We start from the raw sequence: 22,345 nt of genomic DNA, 5'->3' as shown, positions 1-22,345 counted from the left end.
ATCCTTCCCACTGGCAACAAAAGCAAATAGCATTTTCCTGTTGACTGCAGTTACCTCTCCAGCCCTCCATTCAGCACTCTACATTAAACATTCAGCTGTTTTGGGGTGGCTACTGAAACGTTGGGGCCCTAGACAGTTGAGGCATAAAACAAAGACAATTGAAAATTAGGACACACTAGGGGAGTGTATTACAAATTTGGAACATTATTATTTCATTATATTAGGAATCCAAGCAATAAAAACATGTAAAAAATGTTTCCAACTGGAAACTTTTCTAGGGGGAGCTTGGGGCAGCGTTTAGGTGTTACTGTGTCGTCACGTGATCTGGCATAGGAGTCGGCATTCTCTAGAAATGCAATTTAATGGATATCCGATATTGATATTGTTTTATGGGCTAGAAACGTTTTTTTCTGTAAAATTCTGTAAAATGGTAAGTGGTTTCATAAATTCTGTTGCACCAGTCTAGTATCATTGCCAATAAATATATTTAGACAAATGGATTGTTTAATGATTTTGTTTTATTACTAACCAGCAATACATGACTGTGCTCTACAGGCTTGTAATTGATACCGTGGGACTGATATTTTAAAACTCTCCTAGACTGGAGGGGATATACTTTAAATGGTGAAGCTGGGTGAACCAGCAAACCTGGAATAGATTTAATTTACTATTTATTAGCAAATGTTTTTCATCCTGGACCAGATTCATTCCAGGTTTTATGAATCACCCAAGTTCACTAAAGAAAGAAAAAATTGCTAAATACAAATATTTAATACTCAAAGGGGAGCTGGTTTACCTGCCAAAGCATTTGCATTTCTGTACATCCAATCCTAAGATTTACACAGTTATGGCACTCAGCACAGGCCTTTCTAGCAGGGGGTAAGACCTTATTGCTCTCTTATTTAGTTCATTAACACATTAATCCAGTGATTACCCCATTGCTTTTGGTATTTAGGGTTTTTTCTGCCCTGTTGGAGCCAATTAGATAATGCTATATAAGGTGTTTTTGCTTTCCTTTTGTTCAGCTTTGGGTTTAGAGATTCAGAATGCAAAATTTCACTATTCATCAGTAAACCTGTGGTGATCCAGCAAACCTGAAATGGATCTGGTCCAGGATTCAAAACATTTTATTATTATTATACAGTATTTATATAGCGCCATCATATTACGCAGCGCTGTACAGAGTCCATAGTTGTGTCACTAACTGTCCCTCAAAGGAGCTCACAATCTAATGTCCCTACTATAGTCATATGTCATTAATGTAGTCTAGGTCAATTTTAGGGGGAAGCCAATGAACCTAACTGCATGTTTTTGGGATGTGGGAGGAAACCGGAGTACCCGGAGGAAACCCATGCACCTCCATGCAGATAGTGTCCTGGCTGGGATTTGAACCTAGGACCTAGTGCTGCAAAGGCCAGAGTGCTAACCCCTGAGCCACCGTGCTGCCCGATAACATTTGCAGTTAACATTTGCTAGAAATAGACTTTGAAGAAATCTATTCCAGGTTTGCTGGATCAATCAGCTTCACTAATAAAAATATATCCTCCGCAGCCTTGGAAAGCTTTAATAAATCAGGCCCATTGACTGAGATGTTTACAGGCCGCATTTATTATACTCAGTCCTGGTCTTTTATTCAGGGCTGAGCAATGATCATTTAACGCGGGCATGTCTTATCTGTCCTTACTGTGCTCAGTAAGAAGCATACTGTAGAAAAAAATGCTAAAAAAATCAATATTTCACTACTTTTAGCCATTTTTTTCTTGCTGTATACAGTTTTAGAAACTTTTTTGTGTATCTGTTGCAAAATGTCTTAGCAGAAGATCCTGTAACAGCAATCTGACAATGATAGGTTACTGTTTTACAATATCAGCAACATTTTCACCCTGTCTTGCAAGCTTCCATTGGCCATCTGGTACTTATCTGATAAACCAGATAGGCAGCCTAACTTCCAACTGACAAATGATAATTGAAAACCAATGGCTTAGTGGTGTCAGCATGCAACAGGAAGTGCTGTTAGGATATAAAGGTAAGACAATTTGCAACAGCATAGCAAAAAATCAGTTTGTTTTAGATAACTGTAGGTAGTGGATTCATAATGGCAGGCCTACTAAACTAATAAATGTTTTAACCCCTAAAAATCAACAAGATAAATAATCAACTTATAAAAGCCATGAATTTTTTAATTCATATTTCATACCCACAATCACTATGGAAGAGGGAAAAAAACACTTTATAAATGTGCACAGTTTAGATAGCCTGGCTGTAATTATAAAATGTAGGATAAAAACAGAGTGTAAATTTGTCTAGACAGTGGTCTGTTTTCGATTGTATAAGCGTAATGCAAACCATAATTACTTGGCAAGGAGCAAAGACAGTTACTTAAAACATTAACGTGATACTGCTTAAAATATATACATAATTTATTTTAGTATATTAGAATATAAGTGTAGTTGCTGAAACAATCAAGGCCACTATTACATCAGGAGTTTGGTAATTTGTGTGCATTATGCTGAAGGATATATCAGCATGTTTTATGATAAACAATCCTTGGCCGACTGATAGGTAGGCTTTGAGAGCACGAAGACCAGCGGTGCTCCGCAGTTCTGGCCTGTGCACCCCACACCAGGGTCAGGAGAAGGACCCCGCTTGGGGGGGCACACCAGCCAGAGCTGCAGTCCATGTCTCCCATACACATCTCCCGTCTCTGGATACAACCCGCCCACTTTCCCATCACACATAATATTGGCTGAGGGTGTGGAATATCCAGTCTAAGAATGGTGGGAGAAGGAGTCAGAAACCAGGGAAGACCAGGCATGGATGAAGCCTTGCTTTACATAGCAGTTTTTAAACAAATTACACTTTACAACTTTATAATTTACACTTTCAAGTCCAATTAAAGGTTCAGCCCTATTGGGCCTAATCCTTGAACCATTCTCCGCCCCCTAAAAAACCTATATGTTGGAATAAGGTATTGTTTCAATGCTACACTATGCCTTTACTTGACTTAGATATGCTTTCTCATCATTCTTGTTATTTCAGAAATTTAAGCTTATCAATTTTCCAACTGTATTTAAAATGCAATTAAGTACTTCTAACAGCGTGATAAGTAAAACATTGCACTAGATAACTCATATTTAGCAAAGCAGCTGAATCTAAATTAAAGATTGTTATAATGACTGAATATAAAACTCCCACATGCATTCTTTTTTTCTGTTCTTTCTTACAGAAAGAAGATGGATCGGCAGAAAAAATGCTTTTACTGAAACAAGAAAAAGAAAATAACTTATTGATTGTGTAGAGCTAGCTCTGTTCATGATCATTAGGACTGCATGGTGGGATTCTGTTCATTACCTTAATGTGTGCATGTTTTTTTCATCCCACTGGATTGCTTTGTGTTGTAAAAGTGGACAGGCACTATCGGAAACTAAATCCCAGATCAAAATCATGGGATTCCATCAGAGATTACATCACTGTTGAATTTTGTGGACGAGGACGAATCTTCATCTAGATACTGTATACAATAAATTGCCTTCGGCTCACATTGAAAATATTGTACAAGTAACATTACAGTGTTAGATTCTGTTGATTTTAAAATACCTGATAGCATAGATGTTCTGAAATGTCTGACCCTTCTCCTAGTAAAGCATTAGGTGGATTTCTTTATTTTATCCTCCTAATACAAAATAAATGCTTGGAAAGGATTACCCAATAAGGCAGTGCAAAGAGCAGTGGGAAACATGCAGTAACTCATCACAAATCCTGTTTCAATCAAATCATGATGTGATTTCGGACTTGATCTTCCAGCCTATGGCATATTTCAATGTTTGTAACAATCCGTTACTGAAGCAGTATTAATAGTGCAAAGTATAAATTGGGCATTATTTGATTTTATGATACTATGACCTGGTAGGTCATAATATCATAAAGTTGAGTTTGCACTATTACATCGTATTTTTGGATTGATATTAACATATGAGCACCGCAAGCAATTTTTTTAAACACTGGGCCTGATTTATTAAAGCTCTCGAAGGTTGGAGAGAATACACTTTCATCAGTGAGGCTGGGTGATCCAGCAAACCTGGATGGATTTTTTGGAAGTCATTTGCTATTTGATATCAAATGTTTTGTATCCAGGACCAGATCCATTCCAGGTTTACTGGATTACCCAGCTTCACTGATGTAAGTGTATTCTCTCCAACCTTCGAGAGCTTTAATAAATCAGGCCCAATGTGTGAAATAAAGTAATTGAGTACCAAATGCATATGTAAGCATAGTGATAACATGAATTGGCTTTAGGAAGGGTCAGATTTCCTTTGCCGAAATTGGTATCAGAAACATCTAGTCTTCAAGGCAGGTCTTCAGGTCTTAAAAGAGTGATCCTTATTATGATTATAATTTGTAAAAAGGAAGTAAAATCAGATAAGTTTGAATTTAGTAGTTAACTTTAATTATCTAATCATTTTCTGTGGATACTCACAAAATTAGTAAATATTACAGGTAGGAATAGTCACTAGATTAGAATGTTTTGTTATTGGAATTTAATAAATAGCAGATTTATAGGGAAAGGCACAGCTCAGAGACAGACCTGGTTTGGTATACCCTGAGACTGTCTTAACAATTTATGGAGATTTTATTAGCTTTTCTAACTTCAGTAGTTTGACTTTTTATGTACCTTTTAAAGACACTGTGAGCTGAGACAGCATGTCACTGATGTGATCCTAAATCATGTAGTATATAATATAACGATTACAGATTGTACAGCACCTCTTGCCAGATACGCATCCTCGTACATTCCAAAAAATGTTGCAGTACAGCATAAGGTATTTGTTTTGCTTTTTCTTTATGTTGGACAATCTGCAATTTTATGATTTTTTTTCACGCTTTCTGAATCAAGTATGTTGTATTGCATTGATGTGCCTGTTTATTAAAGCAAAGATTGCTGACAGCATGCAAAGTACAGTAACACAATTTTATATAGATGTGTTTAAAACAAATAAAAGATTAATTAAGATCCACACTTGGGTTAGTTCGCAATGCTTTAACTTTGTATCAAAAGTTATGCATATTCATTAAATTATAAGGGTAACAATAAATTCTAAATTTCCCTTTTATGATACCAAGGACAAAAATGAATGAATGTCTTTGTAAGCACACATTAGTATGTAACCTGTTTAGTTCTATATAGGTATATGAGTTGTTAACATAATATGCCACATATACAGTATTGCAGATGTGCATTTTTTGTAAAGAAAATAAATGTAATTTTGTGGACGTGCATATAAAAATATTTTTATATGTCCTTTTTGTCTTGTTTAGGTGGGAAGTAAAGTATTGGTTAATAAAGTCTATTGTTATAAAGCTATTTAGGTTCTAAATTTACTGTCTAAACTAATTATGACTTTAATGTCAGCAGGCTTTACATACAGTATAAGCTTGTATTCCATTTTTGTTTTAAACATATTTTGCCAAACTGTCTTTAAATTAATTTATTTACATACAATGGATCGAATCTTTAAGTAAGCCTAAAAACTGTTTAGAAAATTTATCGCTAATATGATTGTAATAAAAAAAAATCTTGAAATGAAATGTTACTTGAACATCTTAAAGCTTAGAACTGTAAATGATGAGTCAAATTGTAAAACACTGTACAGAATATAAATAAACCTGTTGTCATCCACAATCTGGTGTCATTTCCTTTTATTACTGCTTGTATGCTTAGGTATTTGTACGTCAGTGCATGGTCTACACTTTCCAAAAATGAAACTGCATTTGTCACCACGCATGGGCTGAAATACTGAGCCGAAAACAAACCTTGTGAGATAACTTAATTACAGATATATGTTGCCTATATTTTATTACTTGTAAGTGCACGTGTATAGACTTAACCTCCCTAGCGGTTCATTTCTTTCCGGTTTTATGTCTAAAAGCAGTACATTGTTTTTAATGAAAGTTTATTTTACAGTAAAATATAATAGTATAATAAAGTATGAAAGACAAAATCATGTAAAAAAAATAAATTGAATAAATTTAAAAATATATATATTTAAAAAAAATGTTTTTTTAATTTTTAAAAATTTTTTTTAAAATACATATTATACTCATACTAATATATATACTGTAAAATAAATGTTCTTGAAAACAATGTACTGCTTTTAGACATATAAATCCAGTGCATTGCGTTCAATACAGTTATCTTGTATTGAATGCAATACAAATAGATTTTGAATTTCCCGCACCGGCGGCAACGTACACACGCACCGACATCACCGATAACTCCCCGGTAACTCATCAGATTGAGAAGCCGGCCGGAGGAAGAGAGAAGCCAAAGATTTCGGCGATGGACGGCGCAGGACCCCGACGGATCAGGTAAGACTCAATTTACTATTACCTCAATAGGTTTACATACCCCGAGTCTGACTCGGGGTTACTGCTTTTAGCAACTTTTTTCTACCACAAGTCACACTCGGGGTTACCACTAGGGAGGTTAATATACTGCTAAAACATAATGAATGAAATAACTTGTTAATTACAAGATTTAAAGTGGAGCTAGCATCAGTTAAGATATGTACATACATGCTAAAAGTGTTTAAATGTAACATCTGTCTGTATTCAATACCTTTCAAAGAGATCATTGTATTCCTCCTAACAAGTCCTTCATTTCCTTACAGACCTTAGTCAAGGTCACCATCAAACCTTAGTGTTATTGGCCTTAAATTACTAAAGCTATTGAAGGCTGGAGAGAATACACTTTCATCAGTGAAGCTGGGTGATCCAGCAAAATCTGCAATGGATCTGGTCCTGGATTGAAAACATTTGCTAAAAAATAGCTAATGACTAGGAAATCCATTCCAAGTTTGCTGGATTACCCAGCTTCACTTGAAAGTGTATCTTCTCCAGCCTTGGAGAGCTTTAATAAATCTGGGCCATTGAGTAGATTTTAGTAGATTCTGGGCCATATGTACAAGAATAATACAGATCAACCCACTATTGCAATCTCCTACCTTCCTATGTACTTTACAGCCTTACCACGAGGGTAAAAGAGACTATGGAAGTACTTCCTATAGCTTGCAGCTCAAGGAGAGTACTGTTTTTTTTGAAAATGTGTACTGTTGCTTTATATATATATGTCAGGAAATAATGTAGACTTGTAAAATGACTGAAAGGATTACTTGGATGCAACTAGATAAAACTTGGTAAAGCCTTTGCATAATAAATAGGAATATTTAGTATTAAATAATCTTTTTTGATGGATTTAGTACTAGAATATAAAATCAAATAACATACTGTATATTTGATTGGAGATGCAAAATTAAACAGAAATATAAGAGCAAATTTTCAGTAGTATATGAATATTTGGCCAGTTGTAGAATATGGGTGTGTAGACAGCTGAAAGTTTACCTACAGCAAGTAATCAAGCTGTTGCTTGCAAGAAATAAACCCACCTGCACAGTGTTTATGAGGTATGAGTTGGACAAGGCCTATTAGAAGTACAAAGTAACATTGTTACTTTTGTATCTACTCAGTTTCATTTATTTACACCCCCCCCCCCACACACACACACACACACACACACACTATTTGCTTGGTTTCCCTATAATCTTGGGAGCATTTTTCTAAAGCAGTAAATCAATCACTGTGCACCAGGAAGATATGCCTATAGGGAATGTTAAGTGCCTATGGCACTCTCTGCTTCACCTCATAGACATTGGTGATTTTTTCATATATTTGACATATTAAAACAGGTAAATAATAAATCTTTTTTAAAATTTCAAACATTTGTTGGGTAGATTTGCCTTTTTTAGTGGTGAAGGGTCAGAATTTTTTGTAAGGTTTACCATTTTTTTAAATGGCATGGATTGTGGTGTGTATCGAGCAAAACCCCTATATAACCTGCCCCCTTTCAATCACAAAGCTGATTATTATATGTGACATTTTTTCATCAGTCATTCAATGATGGAATGCACTATTACCTGATTGGAGTTCCGAGCTGGTGCAGAGCAAAGCACATATATAAAGCATCTTGCTGGGCTTTGTAAACGTGTAGATTATTTTTTTGTAGTACAACCAATACTGTTATATAAATGAGCCCTAATGTACATTTGTACCAATAAAGAAAACCTACTAGTACTTTCATACAGGAAACACCTACTTAAAAAACTGTCATGTACTTATCTTTCCAATGAACAATAACACATTTTCCAATAAAAACAGCTGAAGCCATTTCTCTGGTCAGATGGGTTGGCTACCTGCTGCCTCATCACTCACCCCGGTTTCTTCTGCTGGCTGGTACATCCTGCCCTGATGTACAAGCTGGTGGAAGAATCTACAGCAAGTGTTGGGGGAATTCACACATCTGGAAGTATGTGAATTGTAATAGTGGCCATTTTTATATAATGGGGCACCAAAAAGTTACGTTTTTGAAGCCATGTTTTAGCAGTTATCTTCTTTGTACAGGTGCCCTTGTGCTGGCCGGTGTTGTTTTTTTCACAGGAAATTTTGGTTATGCTTGGCGGTATTTAGGCTTTAATGTATTCGCACTTTGAATAGTTGAGTTTTGTACCAGGATTTTGGAAAATATCACTGTGAGGCCATAGAAAATATACACTGATGGCCATGGAGGAGCAATATTGAATTGTAAAGGCTAGACACGTGTTTTTGTGTAGATGAGAAGATTTCACAATTTCATATTTCACAAATAACTATTTTCTCATTGACACAGCAAAAGCTTTTCTGGCTGATATGGAAGATACTGAGTGAGGGGCTTAAAAAAAGTTAAATGCAACAAGAGGACAACTAAGATATAAAAAATCAAACTGACATATACAAGACCCCCCTAATACAAGGGGGTATAGTTATTGTTTGAAATATTATTACAAAAGTTATACTTTGATTTTTACCAAATCTGCAATGTATTATTTTTCAGAAAACGGCAGCTGAAATGACCTAATTGTCTCCAGTGGCCTTTGTGATCTAGAATTTTATTACAATAATAATCCAGCTGAGAAGCAATATGAAATGTTCTGTGCGTTAGAACGTTAATGGAATATTTTATGTGCTCTTTGGAGTGTCTTAGTCACCTCAGCACTACATATTTTCCTATGCGACATTCAGGTTTATTTATTTATAATATAATTCAACAAGAAAACTGCATCAAGAGCTGTCTTTTTCATTACCAATCCCACCCTGTGTAAAGCATATTAATCTGCACTTGTTTATTGATATGCATGATAGAATCTGCCTTGTATTTAGGACTTTTTGCTGGGAACTGATATTGATTCCTAAATAGTATTGGAATCTTTACTACCAAAATCTTTTTTTAAGTCATACAAAATCAGACAGTCACAAACCTGAGACTGAGTTTAGCAAAGCAAAGATTACCTTTATTGAAAAATGTTTAGAAGATTCAGAGATAAAGTTAGCTGACATTACATTCAGATTGTAACTTTTTTTGTAAAAGTCAGACCTACCGACTTATGTCTCCTATGTCTCCCTATTGGTCATTGCTGCTACTGGTTACCTTATGTATCATGTAAATGTATGTATAAACATATGTATATCCAAAAACAAAATTGGTTTATATTGCAGATTACTACGCATTTGATGTGGTGGCTGCATCTGTTTTCATTTAGAGGCTAAGAACAATTTTTGGCAGCTATAGAAAATACCTGTTGATCTACCCAGCAGCTCAGTGTCATTGTCAGTTCCTATGATATGAAGAAAAAGCAAAAACAATGTTATCTCTTTTCTGTAAACTACTGATAAACTCCTTACCCCAGGTATTGGAAATGGACAAAGGTAGGCATATGTATGTTCCAGTATTATGAGGTTTACGTGTAAATAAAGGGAGAAGAGCCTGTAAGAATTTACCTAATACAGCTACTTTGGCTAAGGTTTGGTAGACTGCAATATTTTTTTTAATAGTGTGTGTATGGTGTGTTTGTGGGGGGGGGGGTTGTTAAAGCAGGATAACCCATACGGTAGGAGTGTCACGGATTTACTTAACAAAAAAAAAATTTGGCTTTGCCTGACTTTTTAACAAGTCATTGCTCACATTAACAAGTTCCTTCATTTCAGCATCCTGGCAGGTGATAGTCTTTCCTACTCAGGCTGGAGCTACTTTTTAGATAAAACTGGATACTTTAAACACTGTTTGTTCTTGAGGCATCAAAATTTAAAAATTAAAAAAAATCTATACTTTTTTGTATGGCTACACTTTTCTCTGCAATCTACTGCTAGAATGTTTGAGCTGGTCATGTAAAATTACTTGCATAATGAGAACTTAGAAAATACAACTATTTTTGTTTGCATTGTATATTTGCATCTGTTGACAACATGTTTGCCCCTTTTAGCTGAATCTGCAGTTTCTTAGGTAAAAAAAAAGTCACGATCTGTACTACGCTTCAGCTTCATGTATAAGCACAGTTTATGGTTTTAACATACAGTTTACATTGAAAATTACCTTAATTTATACATGTTGTAATTACATGCTTAGTGTTCATTGCAAGTTTACTTTGAAAGGAATGTTTTGTTTATATTGTCTTTCTTCATGTATTATATTCAGGACTTTAAAACATGATTTTAGTTTACATAGGTAGATATTATTCTACTGTCTGCTACTTCCCCCACCTTTTAGATTGTAAGCTCTTCTGGGCAGGGTCCTCTCCTCCCTGTCTGTATCTGTTGCAACCCCTATTTAATGTACAGCACTCTATATTATGTTGGTACTATATAAATACTGTTAATTATTAATAATTATAATATTGATATTAAAAAAAATGCATATCATTGTTATATATTTCCATTTTAAACAGAAGAAAAAGCCCTAGGTTCATTTTTTATATCATATAGTTCCAATCAAAGTGGATTCTGACATGGATTGGAGCTATTCCAACTTCAGATCAGAACTCAGATCCAATATGTACCTGTGTATGACAGATATAGTATGGTATATTAGAAAAATACCATTTCCAACTCGGAATTTCTGAATTCAGTCTATCAAGATTCAAACCAACTTTTCTATTCATTTCACCTTTATTGTTATTTGCTCTGCTGAAAAATAAACTCCTGCCTATTTGCCACCCCACTCTTCTGGTAACTACCCTACAGTTTTCAGAGGGAGCTGTCTAGAGCAGTATTCTTAAACCAGGGTTTCATGGAAGCCTCCGGTTCCTCCAGAAGATGTTAGGGGTTTCCTTAGGTAATAAGCATTTTGTTCATCGCAATTATTATTTTTGACACCAGTGATCACTTTTGACCTTCTGTAAGGTTGGCAGTCTTCCCACTGGCCAGCAATCTGTAAGAGGCAATCTTCCAATTGACCATCAAGCTATTGTACGGTGAGCTGTGCCTATAGTAATTATTGAAGGGGTTCCCGAAGACCTGAAAGTAAATCCCACGGCATGGGTCCACCTTGTGTTCATTTTTTATTTCTTTTTTTTAAATGTTCTAAAAACATAAAAAATAAATGTAATTAAAGCAATACCTTTGTGGTTTACCTTTGAACTTACAGAAACTAAGATTCAAGACTCTACTTGGCAACTAAAACTTACTTGGAAAATGTTGTCTGTCTATACATTTTCTGATCTCTGTCAAGTCTATTTAAACCTTTTACTTCAGCTAAGGATGATCACAGTGTTTTCATACATTCAAAGAGATTTCCACAGTTGATAAATAAAACATCTTAACACATTTCTGACACTGAATCCAGAACATATGATAGCAAAATGTGAGGAATCTTAAGACGATGTTGAGGGTACAAGATTAATAATACAGTGCTAGTTTATAAATATAGTCTGCCCAGATGAATAAATAATATTTCATAGTTCCCGTTTAATAGACACATATATAGCATTCTTCTGTGTTAAAAGGAAGATGACGTATTTGAGCATGAAGTTGTGAGGCGTAGAAAGAGATAATAATCTATCATTGTGTCAGGGTTATATTTCACCATACAAGTGCACAATGGAAGGCTTGCTGGCAATTCAGCCCTTTAACAATAAAGGCAACGTATTAAAACTAAAAGGTTTTTAATCAACTTCAGCTTATATTTTTTAAACTGATATTTTTTATTGGTGTCAAAATAAACATTTAATACAATATAGGAGGTTCTAAAAATTGAGCACGACTGTATTAATCTCCTTTCAGTCATTCTGTAAGTCTGAGAGGGAGCTATACATAAAGAATGAAAGGGAAAGGGATTGAGGAAAGGGGGATCAATGTTTTACTCTTTAACTTGTGTGTGCAAATTTCACCTTGAGCTACTGAGCTATTTAAACAAAAGGATTTTTCAAAATTCTAAAAGAGAATCTAAAAAGTTGAAAAGATCCACCTGAAGCCTCAGTTTTAGGATATTAAATATTCATGTTCAATTTCCAATTTAACTGTTGTAAATCCAACAAAACCACAACAAAGAATATATACAAAACCAAAATGTATGCTCTTTATTAATAATAAACATTATAATTATTATTATTAATAATAAAAATGATTTATTTAGCGCCAACTTGTTACACAGCGCTTTACAATACATAGGGGTTGCAAAGGTTGATAGGTACAGACAGTGACACAGGATGGGGAGAGAACCCTGCCCCTAAGAGCTTACAATCTAGGCTCTGTAGGAATTGCTGTCAATGCTCACATGTAAGTGGTCTTCCAGGTGATCTCTGTTACAAGGAACAAAATGATAGAAAAAAAGTTAATACATTAAAAAAGTTGTTACTAGAACAAGAAGTAAAATAAGCTTTCCAGTTTGGACATTGGTTCCAATAACTGGAATTTCCTCAGACTTTTACTTTTCCTGTTGTCTCAGATGGACAACAATAAGGAGAAATCTCCCCTAGTGGACACAATAAAAACCTGATAGTGGGATTCAACCCTTCTCCTTTCCATCTAAGCTGGAGTTTCACTTAAAATGTATGGGCCAGTAAAATCGGAAAGGCACAATTCTGTGCAATCAGAACTCTGGCCTTCCTTTAAATTGCCATTTAATCTTAAAACCTAACAATATCATCCTACTAGCATTTCAATTACTAAGGGCTGCATGCATGGACTGTGGCAACAATGCTCATTCATGGTATACTGGACTGCAGTAATGCTTGTGCTTCAAATTATGTTATCATGCACTGCAATACCTTTGTCCTTTCATTTTAAATAGAATCCAGTGAAGAAAATATTACTTACTTAATTTTCCCAACAACCATAACAAACATTGTGCTTTGTAATGTTGTATATGAGTATTTGTTAAATTGTTTTGTGGTACTGCAGTTGTACCACTAGTTACCATAGTGCAATTTATTCAAATAGATCCTTAACACTATGGATATTTGGAAAACCTTGTAGTGATGAAAATATATGTGCTTATCTGTAGAAAGGTTTATTTGGGTATCAAAGTTGGGGTTAAGCCCCATGCCATGGGCAACTTAATACTGTCAAATAAGCAAGCATCAAGTTCTCCAACAGAAGCTCTGGTATTTAACAGTTGAATAATTTGGTGAGTGGTCAAGGCCATGGGGCTTTCAAAGATGGACCTATAACTGGATAAAACCTCTCCCGTTATATGTAAAAAATATTTTTATAATAAAAAAAGGTTTTAACTGGTGTTGGGTTTAAACTGATGTTACACATAAACTGGTAAAATAAAAGGCATAAGCTAAGCTTTAAAAAATAGAATTTGTATTCCCATAATATAATTAAATGTGCAAAGATACTACTGTGCTTGAATAAGTATAATCTGTTTTTTAAAAGCTTGGGAATGTCACTTGTGAGGATTTACCTTGAGCTACAATTCCAGTTTATGTAGAGTAATACAAAGTCATTCAGTCTACCGCTAAATAGTCCATGGAGACTGGCGATTAAAGCTAAACTGTTGTATATGTTATGTGGGAGTTTATACGTTGTAGGAATCTTTATAGCTTGGTGAAAGATAATTAAAATCAAGACGATTGGCAAAAACACATGATGGTTCACTGCATGTGCCAATGTATAACATAATGTTTGCTACATGATGGCAAATGAGAAAAAAGTAAATTATGCTTGTTAGTAAAATTTAAAAGTCCAACTTCAGCCAGTACTTTAAAAAGAGGTGGAACAGTTACAAACTCTGTCAGGTTTTTATAGCTGTTGGTGACCATATTTTATTTATTTTAATTTTTATGATACCCCCCCCCATATTACCTTCTGCTTTTTGTGTTATTCTGTACCTTGGAAAGCAAGAAATACCTAAGTATCATACACTGCAAATGTGCCCATGCTGGTGGTTCCCCTACAGTCCCTTTGCACAGATATCACTGCGGTTTATTTCCTGGATATCACTGTGTCCTTTTCTGGATTACGGGAGAACCTAGCTGTTACAAGAACCCTTCTGCCTGTAAACAGAGGAAGAAAGAAGAATCATAACCAGAGATTTAGGTTTTAGTTTTTCTTTTATACCAGCTATAATTTAGAGTGAGGCCGTAGGGAGTTTATTATTTGCGCTAAGATCTAATTTAATATTTCTTCCAGAGGAGTTAAATTAAGAGAGCTTATCTCAACACATTTTCCAGCATATGAGTTCTTCCAGGATGGGAATATTAGATTACTGAAAATAATTGGCAATATAAATAAAACTATATGATGTGTTAATATGATAAATGTATATATTTTGTATCTAATATCCATCAGGGGAAGTAGACTCATGGGCTGAAAAACATGTTGAGATAAGCCCTCCTAATTTTCAATCTCTAGAAGAAATATTGAAGTGAAATAATTATTGCAGTTGGGAGTTCAAGCAAATATATTGTTAGATCTGTGATCTTATGTTTTTACATGCATTTTTACCACTTATTACCCAACTAGTTACCAAACCTCTATCGTATTACTGTAACCTGTAACTAAAAATAACTTATTCATTTTTAGTCTAACCAACACATTTTGTCAGGACAAATAGGGCTTTGTTTTCTACCCTATAGTTATCTTGCAGTAAAACTGAAAAAATGCATATTTTCTGTAATTGTTAACCAAAAATGTGTATTTATTACTTGCTAAGACTATACACACAACATATGTACACTAGTATTATATACCTAGTCCTATAATGTACACCAGTGTTTTTCAACAAGGGTTCATCCAGAGTTTGCTAGGGGTTTTTTGAGCAATGAGCAATTCGTGCCTGTCAGTTCAGTTTAACTGACACCACACTAACACCACACTATACACTAACAGTATACAGTATATGCAGCACTTTATACACTAATTAGTAATAAAAAAAGTCATATGTACACAAGATGTATGTAATGTTGGTGCTAAGTATAAAAAACAGTATATTATTGCACACATTTATCATGTGCAAGTGTAATGTGCTTTGACACAATAGGCCACGTAGTTTTGGAATGCATTGTAAGAAAGCCTTTTAAAGAACTCTATAATCTCTATACCTAATACAAATAATAATAATAATAAATAAAAAAAGATATGTTTTCACATTTCAACAATATATATCCTTACCGTAGCTAACCTGCTTCTTCAGTTAACCTCCCTAGCAGTTCATTTCTTTCCGGGTTTATATGTCTAAAAGCAGTACATTGTTTTTCATGAAAATTTATTTTACAGTATAATATAATAGTATGAGTATAATAAAGTTTGAAGTAAGTTCTGTAAAACTTGAAATAAAGTTTGAAAAGTTTAAATAAATTAAAAAATCTATATATTTAAAAAAATATATACATAATATACTCATAATAATATATATATACTGTAAAATAAATGTTCTTGAAAACAATGTACTGCTTTTACACATAAAAATCTAATGTATTGCATTCAATACAGTTATTTTGTATTGCATGCAATACAAATGGATTTTGAATTTCCCGCCCCGCCCGGCCAGGACCTGCACATGCACCAACGTCACCGGGAACTCCCCCGGTGACTCATCTGATACAGAAGCAGGCAGAAGAAAGAAGACGGAGATCGCGGCGCTGGAGGGCGCGGGACCCCAGCGGATCAGGTAAGCGCTCTCTTTACTAACCTTCCAACCCTGAGTGTGACTTGGGGTTACCAGTTTTAGCAACTTTTTTCTACCCCGAGATAAGTTGTAAGTTGACAGACAACTCAAGCCAAGCAGCAAACCTTGTGCCTTGAACTAATATATATGTATATATAGTTAGGTCCATAAATTGGACAGAGACAACTTTTTTTTCTAATTTTGGTTCTGTACATTACCACTCAGTTGAGCTTCAGACTTTCAGCTTTCTTTCAGTGGGTTGAACAAAAAGATTGCATAAAAATGTGAGGAACTATAGCCTTTTTTTTACACAATCACTTCATTTCAGGGATCAAAAGTAATTGGACATTTGACTCAAAGGCTATTTCATGGGCTGGTGTGGGCAATTCCTTTGGTATGTCATTATCAATTAAGCAGATCAAAGGCCTGGAGTTGATTTGAAGGGGGCTGCTTGTATGTGGAAGATTTTGCTGTGAACAGACAACATGCGGTCAAAGGAACTCTCCATGCAGGTGAAACAAGCCAACCTTAAGCTGCAAAAACAAAAAAAACCCATCCGAGAAATTGCTACAATATTAGGAGTGGCAAAATCTACAGTTTGGTACATCATGAGAAAGAAACAAAGCACTGGTGAACTCAGCAACTCCAAAAGACCTGGACGTCCACTCATTTCCATGGTGAAGAGAAACCCCTTCACAACAGCCAACCAAGTGAACAACACTCTCCAGGAAGTAGGCGTATCGATATCCAAGTCTACCATAAAGAGAAGACTGCATGAAAGTAAATACAGAGGGTGCACTGCAAGGTGCAAGCCACTCATAAGCCTCAAGAATAGAAAGGCTAGATTGAATTTTCTAAAAAAACATCTAAAAAAGCCAGCACAGTTCTGGAAAAACATTCTTTGGACAGATGAAACCAAGATCAACCTTTACCAGAAGGATGGCAAGAAAAAAGTATGGAGAATGTGCGGAACAGCTCATGATCCAAAGCATACCACATCATCTGTAAAACATGGCGGAGGCAGTGTGATGGCTTGGGCGTGCATGGCTGCCAGTGGCACTGGGACAATAGTGTTTATCCATGATGTGACACAGGACAGAAGCAGCCGAATAAATTCTGAGGTGTTCAGAGACATACTGTCTGCTCAAATCCAGCTAAATGCAGTCACATTGATTGGGAGGCCTTTCATAATACAGATGGACAGTGACCCAAAACATACAGCCAAAGCAACCCAGGAGTTTATGAAAGCAAAGAAGTGAAATATTCTTGAATGGCCAAGGCAGTCACCTGATCTGAACCCAATTCAATTTGCATTTCACTTGTTGAAGACTAAACTTCGGACAGAAAGGCCCACAAACAGCAACTGAAAGCCACTGCAGTAAAGGCCTGGCAGAGCATTAAAAAGGAGGAAACCCAGCATCTGGTGATGTCCATGAGTTCAAGACTACAGGCTGTCATTGCCAGCAAAGGGTTTTCAACCAAGTATTAGAAATGAACATTTTATTTTCAGCTTTTTTATTTGTTCAATTACTTTTGAGCCCCTGAAATGAAGTAATTATGTAACAAAAGGCTTTAGTTCCTCACATTTTTATGCAATCCTTTTTGTTCAACCCACTGAATTAAAGCTGAAAGTCTGCAGTTCAACTGCATCTGAGTTGTTTCATTTAAAATTAATTGTGGTAATGTACAGAACCAAAATTAGAAAAAAGTTGTCTCTGTCCAAATATTTATGGACCTAACTGTATATTATATATACATATCTTATATATATGTATGTATTTGCTAAAATGTCCTCTTTGCTTACTAGCCCACTACTTATAAAGGGTGTTTTTCCACCAGACGATACAAACTAACCCAGATTGGATATGAAACAAATATGGAAAGTTGGACTTAGTCCAGAGTGTGGAGCTCTGCCAGGACCTAATCTTATTCATGATCTTCCTTAGAAGTTCTTAGTACTGTTGTGGATATCTAAATACAAACTGTTTTAATGGTAGAATAAATCAAAGACTTGTGATTTTTTTGTTTAAGAATAATTCTTTATACTGCTTGCTGACGATAAATATAAAGACACATATTTCAATAAACAATTCTAAATTATTCAGACCAGGCAGCTGACAAACAAGACCTTTTTAATACCTGTATCTAACATTTTTGTGAAAAACAAGTCTCAACTGATTGCATAAACATGCGGAGGGGACATGCAGTTTATATAGTTTACTCCAATTCTAATCTAATCTAAGAACATCCCTGGGTGTATGTGAAAATTACTAAATTGAAGAAAAGATTGACCTGAAAATTACTTTCTAACGGTTCAGTAAGCCAAGGAAGCTGGTTGTCTGCAAAGAAAAATCCACCAAAAAATATTAAGCAGCCTTTGCTAAGAGTTTTTAGCCCAAAGTGGCCCAATACATGTCACACCTAATTGCACGGCTTTGATAATTAGGCATTTGAGTATGGGTGAGGATCCCAGATTATCAGTTAATGATTATTCTTAGCCAAGAGTTTATGTAATTAATCAGTTGGTGAGAAAAGACCCCAGACTTCTAATAATAGTTGTCCAGATCAAAGAAAGAACTGTGGATTCAGGAGTTTAGAAAAAAAGGCCAACGTGGTAGACTTTTGTTTCCTTTAGAAACTCCTTCCTCCCCATACATGTCCACTGGAATGCACAAGCAACCTAAACCCAGTCAAATGCACACACAGTGACCAGTCCCTGTGGAATAAATTTTTGAACATCCTAGAAGCACCCTAAATTGATGGTAGCTGCAAGTTGCAAAAAAACTCATCAGCACAAGCTCTAAAACACATTTGCCAAAACAGTTATATTTTAAAAAGTACTTTTTTACCGTTTAGAATTTCAAAAGCAAATTACATCCCTTTTCTACAGCCACCTACTTTTGCAATGCTTGTTTCCCAGCATCGTGCCAACTTTTTGATGTCATCAGCAAAAAAAGGTTTTGGTTGAGAGCATAGCCACTGATGCAGGGCTGCTTATACATTGTCACATGAAAATGTTCCCCTTCAAGCTTCTTTGAGCAGTCCAAAAAGGTGGAAATCAGATGGCGCTAAATCTATAAGCTGGGTATTCCCTAACTTCCCACCTAAATTTAGTTTATGGAATGGAAATAGTTGAATGTAGGCAGAGGGCCTGCATGACTACATATAAAAAGGGTAAAGTATTCTGGGGAGCAGGTAAAAAAGGAAGTTGGGGGTTGAAAATTGGGGGGGGGGGTGGAGTGAAGAGAGAGGAAAGTAAGGAAATAGGAAATAGATTGTCCTTCTTACCAGGACAGGGAGAAGGAACGTTACCTGCCCACCATTCCAATATGTTGTAAAGGGATAGGGGTTTTTTTTGGGTTTGTAGTTTGGGGTCCTCAAAAGCAGTGTTTTGGGGTTCTGGTTGGTCTGGTTGAACCCATCTTTGGTATGGGAGCCCTGTAAGTCACACGGTGGTGGTGTGTGATTTTTTTTAGGATGTCAAAATTTATTTTCCTTCCCGAGGTGGTATTTCAGTTGTGTATTAGCTGTTTGTTTAGAATCCCACTTGTTAACTATAGTTTAAATTACACATGACTTCCGATGTGTAGATGTCTTTTCACTAAATGTATACTAAGGGGTCTATTTTTAAAGCACTGAATGTGATTTTTACCAGATATTCTCTGATGGGAAATCAATCTCTGTACAAACACATACACAAAACACATGCACTTGGAAGATTCACCTGCAGAAAAAAATTTCTGAATGTCAGATTCACTGGTTTATAAATAGACCCTGGAATGCCTGGAACAATGTTATGATGGGATCTGTTTTCTAGGACTGAAAATAAATGCAGATGTTTGTGATCTAGTGGGCGCATCCTTAGAAATTGTTTGGTTGAGTATGTTGTGATGTCCGCATTCAACAATAGTCAACCTTTGTTCTTATTCAGCAAAATGCTACCTTTTAACTGTGCTAGAGGCAGCCTTTCCTATTGATGAGAGTGGTTACCCAAGCAAATGTGCTGGGTTATTGTTCAGGGTGGGCAAATATGAGGTAGGTTGCCCCCTACTACTGCTAGTACTGCTGAAAGAAATAGGTCTGGGGACTAGGAGAGTACATTTATTTATAATACCATCATTCTAATCACATTGTGTCATTCTGCTACATTATTTATAAAAGCTACCTGTTACGCAGAATATATTTTATAACACAAATTGCCTTTGACATCTACATGACTCCTAGGATTTTGCATAGTTCATGCTGTGATGCCTGATGTGATATTTTGTGCGTTCCTCATTTATATGTTTTACCTCTAACTTAGACTAAAAAATTCTAAATTATTTATGAAAGGTGCATGTTTTCCTTTAATTTGTTGTTTTATGCTAGTGAAGAGGAAGAAAATGCAATGTTTCCAGATTCCATAGTATATAATGTTACATTATTAAGATATGTTAATAATTAATAACATTATAATATAATATCACAAAGGACTAGGAAGCTTATTTTTTTCTTTCCTGGGTATCTTAAAAATAAAGAAATTCAAAGTCTTATAGTAAACTAATAAAAATGCGCTTTATAGTTAAATGATAAAAGTGGAGAGTAAGTGTGGGTGGGAAAAAAATGATGTATTAGAATGTATTTAAAACATACAAAAGGTATACTGTATAACCAGGTAGGGGCATATGACTGGTAATTGAAAAAATTAGGGATCATAACCTCCAGTGTATTATTGATACTGATGTGACATCCTTGGGATTGCCCAACACTGAAAGAGGTATTTAGTGTGAAGGAGAAAGTCGTGGTTGCTATTTAATGACAAAAACAGACATTGGTATTCACAAGTGGAGGGGTGCTATTTATATGACTGCTAATTGGTATGAGTATTTATTAGTCAGAAAAGTAAGGTGGGATCAATTGGAGAGGAGTAGTAGTATCGTTCTAGGTACTGGGGTTTATGGGTGCCCATATTATCTATTCAATGCTTTAGATTATCATTTTGGTAGTATGAGGCATGGGTGCCTAAGGTGAATCAAAAATGTTAATAGTTATACTTATCTACACTTAGAGTTGTTAAGAGAGACAAAAATTCACCTTATGGGAGATAAGTACTAGTCCATGCCCATTTAATAAATATTGATTAGGTGTTTTGTTGGCATTCATGTCTAAATTGCAGACTACACCAGCAGTTTTACAAAACATAAGGCCATTTTGTTGTTTGTTAGCATGGCAGACCCTCTTTTTTACTTCCCAATCATGTAGAATTGAATGCCTTGTTTAGAAAAACTGTTTGGGCATAGAGTTTTTTTATTAACATCACTACCCAAGCCAGTCACCTTTCACATGTTTAAGGATATGTAATTTTGCAAAAATATAGATGTAGTGTTTGATGTAGTCAACATAGAAATAGGCTTTAGCAATAGGTGAGGAGGACAGAAAAAGGCAGCCTTTCTTGGAAGGAATACGATTTTAATATAAGTTGTTGGGAATCTGTACATTTAATAAGTAATGTAAATTACGTTAATATTCACTATGCATGATAAACTTGTCTGACCAATATGATTATACAGGTAGAGAGGCAGTGTAGATAGAAGACAAGACACTAATGGGAGGAGAGCGGAAGATATATCCTTGAAGTTCTCAAAGTTCAGAAGGGTCAAGCATTCCCTAGGCACTGATATTTTTTGGAACTGAAGTCACTTGTTTCATTATCATTACATTAAAAAGGGTCTTACTATTTGCCAGATTTATATCATATATGTTTACATGCAGTAGCTCCTTCTGATTCCCTTTTGATGGTACAGTGCAACAGGTCTAGTATATAGATCCTAATAATTAAACTTTTTATTTACCTAAACATTTTATCAAATGAATATTGGTACTATTACACATAAAAAGTTTCTTGTTTCTAAATTCAGATATCAGAATGTGATCTTGGTCATTAATTCATTCTCATTTTTTTTCAAATGATGCTGATTTGTCTAGGGATGGCAAGAAAATATCTTTTTTGATGTTTATACTTAAAGGCTCTGAGAAATTGCTCAGTTAGCAGTTTTATTTTTAATTAATGGTTCATCAAAGAGTAATACTGCCAATGTCTTTGGTATTGATGTACTTTACTTTTCATTCTACTATCTTGGCCATGTTGACACTTCCTTTCTAGTATATATTCGATATTCTTCAATTAGTTTTTCAATACATCCTCTGAATAATGAACTATTACACCATGTAATATCCTTGTTCACAATATATGCGCCACTAAAACAAACATCCACTTCCATGCATAGAAAGGATTCTGTGTACCCATCACCCTAAATCAAGTAAGATTAAACTCAACAGACAGGAAGACCTCAGAATGAACCGCTTTAATTCCGAGGTTTTCATACTTGA

The 22,345-nt window shown here is 35.2% G+C and overlaps 1 protein-coding gene across 3 annotated transcripts in view; it reads left to right on the top strand.

Annotated features, from left to right (window-relative positions):
- The window catches only part of SYNDIG1 (synapse differentiation inducing 1), a 138,685-nt gene that overhangs the window by 112,054 nt on the left and 4,286 nt on the right, over positions 1 to 22,345 (top strand). The window contains exon 5 of one of the 3 annotated variants that reach the window (XM_072409407.1): positions 3,227 to 5,680. The exons of the other annotated variants lie outside the window; for them this stretch is intronic. Within the exon in view, the coding sequence (XP_072265508.1) occupies positions 3,227 to 3,298 (72 nt within the window). The 3' untranslated portion in view covers positions 3,299 to 5,680. Of the gene's footprint in view, positions 1 to 3,226; positions 5,681 to 22,345 lie in introns of those variants that run through there. 3 annotated transcript variants of the gene reach the window in all.

This window comes from Pyxicephalus adspersus, chromosome 4 (assembly GCF_032062135.1).
Source record: "Pyxicephalus adspersus chromosome 4, UCB_Pads_2.0, whole genome shotgun sequence".
Lineage (NCBI taxonomy): Eukaryota > Metazoa > Chordata > Amphibia > Anura > Pyxicephalidae > Pyxicephalus > Pyxicephalus adspersus.
The sequence above is the reverse complement of the archived record's forward strand: the minus strand, read 5'-3'. Positions and strand labels throughout refer to the sequence as shown.